Raw genomic sequence first — 5672 nt, forward strand, 5'->3', positions numbered from 1 at the left:
AGTTTTCCATTTATAACAAGAAAAACGGTATCGTGTGTGTGTGTGTGTGTGTGTGTGTATTACATATATATGTAGATGTGAGGACTGTCTTGCACAATATCATATCTAATAGCTTCAAATTTCTCTGTGAATTAAAATAAAAGATTTTCCCTTGAGAAAGAGAGGTTTGGAGTTGGTGGATGTGCTTGGAGTAAAGTAAGGACAAAATCATCTAGGGAGATTGAGCTGAACAAGATCATGTTGTTGGGTCATCGGGCATTGGGGGTGAAGTGAATATTGGTTAGGATGAAATTATGGGAATACAAATATGCCTGGTTAGGAAGCATCTTTCCTTCATGTCCTAGAGTGCTTATTATGTCGGTGAATCTAGAAATTGAGTTTTGCATTTTTAGGTGATGGAAGGTCAGTGGAGCAAGGGCACGCCAAATATGTGTAAGAGAGTGCTTGACGTGATGAATCAGAATTTAGCCTAGAAAAGAGGAATGCAGTGACAAGGGGATACTGAATGAAATGAGTGAAAAAGAAAGTGCCCTGGAGGGCTCGAGGTTGTTGAAAAACTAACTATATGTGTGATGTAGGAGGCAGGTGAGTTCTAACTTACAGTACTTCAAGATCCCACCCCAGAATCAAGTACTCAATTTATAGTAACAAGATAAAGCATCCAAGAGGTGTTATGTTAAGTTTAGGGCAAAGGTTGGGGTAAGTGAGTGACAACTGGTAAACTTGTTGCAAAATGATCACCACAATATGTCAAGTTAAAATCCATCACCACAGGATTGTGAATTTTTTCCTTGTGATGTGAACGATGAAGACGTAGGCTCTTAGCAAGTTTCAAATACACAATACAGTATTATTAACCAGAGTCACCATGCTGTACATTCCACTCCCACGACTCATCTAGTGAATAACTGGAAAATTCGTGCATTAGACTACCTTTACCCATTTCACTTACCTCCACCGCCTCTTCCCACAAAAATGTTCTGTGTGTCTACTAGTTCCAAGCTTTTGTATTGTTGTGCTGGTTGTTTTAGATTGCACACAGAGCATTTGTCTGGAGGATCATACGGTATTGGTCTGTGTTTTCTCTATGTGACCTAATTTTCGATCTTCTGCTCTACAGATATCACGTACGTGCCATTTGCCATATGCTCTATAGAAGATTTCCTTTATCCCAGAAAGTCTATGAAAAGACCTGCGTTTAATGTGGAGCTCTACCATTTGCTTGTCATGTGGCCTTTGGCGGGTTACTTAACTTCTCTGTGCCTCAGTGTCTGCACCTTCGAACTGTAGGTAACATTATTACCTGTGTCATAGGGTTTTAAGAGGATTATGGAAGTCATTTCATGTAAAGAACTTCAGACTTGTGTATATTGTAGAGGTTTCCAAAAATATTAGTTTCGTTATGGAAGTCGTTTGCTTGCTTTGATCTTGACCTGGTATTCAGAAGGTAGCAATTTTATATTTCTTCCACTAGAGGGCCCTCAATCACTTTCTATGAATACATGTCATCGGGAGTTTTGTTTTTTTTTTTTCCCCCCTTTCCTTTTTTTAAACCACATATGCATAGTTTGAGAAAGAAGTATGATAGAATAGTTTAAAACACACAATTTGAAATAAGAAGTATCTGGATTTGGGTCTTACTCAAATAGACCATTTATTTTCTACGTTAGTCTCCATAGAAGGGGTAAAATAATGCCACTTAGGGGTACCTGGGTGGCTCAGTCAGTTAAGTTGTTGGACTCCTGGTTTCAGCTCAGATCATGATCCCAGGGTCATGGGGTCCAGCCCTGCATTGGGTTCCACACTGAGCTTGGAGCCTGCTTAAGATTCTCCCTCTCTCCCCCTGCCCCTCTTCCCTGCTTGAGGTCTCTCTCACATAAGTAAGTAAGTAAATAAATAAATAAATAACGCTGCTTATATCATACTGCTATTGTTGATAGTTTATTTCATTCAAAACATTAAAAAGAGTCTTTTTTCTTATTCTACGAAACAATGATGATAAATGGGCTAAAATGACAAATGTCAACTACAACATTCTTACATATAAGTTAACCTCTTAAAATATTATTTTAAAATGTAATAATATAAATACATATTTAAGGACAAAAAAAGCACACTTGAACCAATTTCCTCAGTAAATCCTAAGAGGGATCTGAGCCGTGTATCTGTTCTGGTGAGGCACCAAACATCAGTCTCAGGAACATTCTCGTCTGCAAATGTCAAGTGCTATAGTACAAGGGATATCAGGAGAGTAAGTGCAATCAGCGTAGGGTTAGTGTTCCGGACACACTGCAGTTTGGGTGTTAGGCTTTTCCTTACTGTCTTCTCTACAACCCATGCCTCTTCTCGGTCCTTGGCATCTCACAGTGTGTCACCTGAGGCAATCGCCTGGCTTGGTACCACAGCATAAAGGAGTATTGAGGACTGTCATAATGCTAGTTCGGCCAGTTACTAGAGATGAGATCTTAGATAATATCATCACTCAGAGTTTTAGATTGTATAACAAAAAATAATAGAATAATTATTAACACGGCAATAATTATTAACACATTATTAACACGGCAATAATATTTTACACTGTATCAAGAAGATTCCAGAGTGATTGAGTGACTACTACCAGGAGTATCATGTCTGGGGAATCCGTCTTAAAGACCTAAGCATTGGTCTTGCTAGCTGTAGGAGGTTCTTTCTTAACAGATAGAAAGGAGGAGGAAGAATTACCCTACAGTTTTTTCAGGTTCATTATACACAATTTGTTTTTCAGATACAGAATCTATGTATCAGACCACACCGGCCATGTACAACCTGAGTAGCGACCACACAGTTGACTTCACCCTTTTGGGCATCCCTGGCCTCGGGCAGTACCACGTCTGGATCAGCATCCCCTTCTGCTTTATCTATCTCGCGGCCATTGTGGGCAATAGTATCCTTCTCTACCTCATTGCTGTGGAACATAGTCTTCATGCACCCATGTTCTTTTTCCTTTCCATGCTGGCCATGACAGATCTGATACTGTCTACCACTTGTGTCCCCAAAACCCTTATCATCTTCTGGCTTGGTCCCCAGAAAATCAGTTTTCCTGGTTGTCTGACCCAGTTATTCTTTCTGCACTACAGCTTTGTGCTGGACTCGGCTATACTCTTGGCCATGGCATTCGACCGCTACGTGGCCATCTGCTCTCCCCTGAGGTACACCACTATTTTGACCCCCAGGACCATTGCCAAAATTATTGTGGGAATCTCCTTCAGAAGCTTCTGTGTTATAGTTCCATGTGTTTTCCTTGCAAATCATCTACCCTTCTGCAGGACACGCATCATACCGCACACATACTGTGAGCACATAGGTGTTGCCCGGCTCGCCTGTGCTGACATCTCCGTCAACATCTGGTATGGCTTTGGTGTTCCCATCATGACGGTGATTTCGGATGTGATCCTAATTGCTGTCTCCTACATCCTGATCCTCTGTGCCGTCTTCCGCCTCCCCTCCCAGGGCGCCCGCCACAAGGCCCTTGGCACGTGTGGTTCCCATGTCTGTGTCATCCTCATGTTCTATATACCAGCATTCTTCTCCATCCTTGCACATCGCTTTGGGCGTAATGTCTCTCGTACCTTTCACATCATCTTTGCCAACCTCTATGTAGTCGTCCCACCTGCACTCAATCCTATCGTCTATGGAGTAAAGACCAAACAGATCTGGGACAAAGTCATCCATCTGCTCTGTCCTCAGAGGTCCCAGTGATGCATGCCTGAAGTGTGTGGGCAGGGGCAAGTTCTTAGTGTATATCAGCTTAAAGACTGAACCTGTAGCCAGTGGTTCAGAGAAGGGACAGATCAAAAAATTCTTTATTAAGAAGATTTGAAGTTTTGCCTACTCTGTTATTTTAGTCAGAATTTTACTCCTTAATTCCAGTTGCAAAAAACTAAATTCTGTGTCTGGGAAATGGTGTATATATATTTTCAATTTCTTGTTATTGTTATGAAATGATTATCAAACTCTTAATTGGAAATAATAAAATAATCCTATCTCTTGAGGCACCTGGGTAACTCTGTCGGTTGAGCATCGGACTCTTGATTTTGGCTCAGGTCGTGATCTCAGGGTTGTGGGATTGAGCCCCACATCATACTCTGTGCTGAATGTGGAGTCTGCTTAAGAGTCTCTCTCACTCACCCTCTCACATGCTCATTCTCTCTCTCTGTCTCTAAAAATAAAAAACAAAAATAAAAAATGATCATCTGTTTTTCATGATAAATATGTTTCTAAGGAAACAGATATTTTTTTCCGGTTTTATGTATCTTAGTAGTTTACACATCACTGGAGATCACAGAATTTCTCTTGTGATAGCTCTGAAGTTCTGGACTTTGACTTTAAGTATGAGCCTTGGCATATAATAGGTGCATAAGGAATGTTTATCAAATACATGAGTGGCAAATAATCATACAATTTAAATTAAGAGTGCAGGCATTTATTGTGGACAAAAAGAAGGCAATGAGGAATGCAAAGCTCATTTTTCATTCAATCTTGAGGAAGAAAAATGAAGTGTGATGGTTAGAGTCCTCTAAGAACAAATATAAAGATGACACTAACTTCCTTTGGCCAATGAGAAGGAAAAGCATGAGACGGAAAAGATTGAGATGAGGGATCGAAACCTGGACAATTGGAAGAATGGGTGGCTCAAGTCTCTTCTTCCTTCTCAAATCTCAAAAGAGATGTACTCCAATGGTAAATATGTGTCTTTATCTGTATGTTGCATTCTTTTTCTAATTAAAAAAAATTTTTTAATGTTTATTTGCTTTTGAGAGAGAGACAGAGCATGAGTGGGGGAGGGGTAGAGAGAGAGGGAGACACAGAATCTGAAGCAGGCTCCAGGCTCTGAGCTGTCAGCACAGGGCCTGACGCAGGGCTCCAACCCATGAACCATTAGATCGTGACCTGAGCTGAAGTCAGACGTTTATCTGACTGAGCTACCCAGGCACCCCTGTAGGATTCATTCTCTTTTCAAATCTAGTGTGTCTAATTTGGTCAGAGGGAGTCACTCAGTCACTGAATTAGTCAAAGAATCACTATTTTTGGTATTTGTCAAGTGTCAAGGATAGTTGATGTCTGCTTTTCTCCCAGATCTAAGATGTCCTCAATGCTCATTCCTTCTTTCTCAACAACATCTAGGAGCTACCAGAGAGTGTGAGTACCATCTCCCTCCCCTCAGTGGTCCCAACACAAGTCACCTTTCCTCTGAATGAAACACCAGAGTTCTATGTGGTCTCCCTGCTACTGTTTTCCTGCCTCCATTCATGTGGGATTAGATTCACCATTCTACAGTAACTCTCTACATATAATATTAGTAAGAAAGATATGTTTTTGTGGACACAGAGACTATAGTTTGACTATATGTTCTTTTACATGTGACAGCAGTCATATATAGTTTCCTCCAAAATTATTTGATGTATTTTGAACACCATGAATAAAAATGTTATGAAGTGTAAGTAGAAAAGATAGTAGAGACAAAACAAAAAAACATAGACGAAGATTTTTTTAAAAAAATAAGGTAAGAAATAGGCCAGTGTACTTTTATCTTCATGGGTTCCTATTCTCTTATTACATATGTGGGAAGATTCAAGCTCTAGAGTATGTGAGAGATAAGCATGATTTAGTTCCATAATTCGCACTGCATATAA

At 40.2% G+C, this 5672-nt stretch overlaps 1 protein-coding gene across 1 annotated transcript; it reads left to right on the forward strand.

Annotated features, from left to right (window-relative positions):
• The first annotated feature begins 2775 nt into the window (after window positions 1–2775).
• On the forward strand, window positions 2776–3744 carry LOC125913607 (olfactory receptor 52H1-like). Its single transcript, XM_049618836.1, has one exon. It carries the CDS (start codon window positions 2776–2778, stop codon window positions 3736–3738), a length of 963 nt encoding a protein of 320 aa, XP_049474793.1. The 3' UTR covers window positions 3739–3744.
• The last annotated feature ends 1928 nt before the right edge of the window (window positions 3745–5672 follow it).

This window comes from Panthera uncia, chromosome D1 (genome assembly GCF_023721935.1).
Source record: "Panthera uncia isolate 11264 chromosome D1, Puncia_PCG_1.0, whole genome shotgun sequence".
Taxonomy (NCBI): Eukaryota; Metazoa; Chordata; class Mammalia; order Carnivora; family Felidae; genus Panthera; species Panthera uncia.

Bases quoted from the DNA above. Each gene is read 5' to 3' on its own strand.
- LOC125913607 (XM_049618836.1), top strand. From the start codon at position 2,776: ATGTATCAGACCACACCGGCCATGTACAACCTGAGTAGCGACCACACA.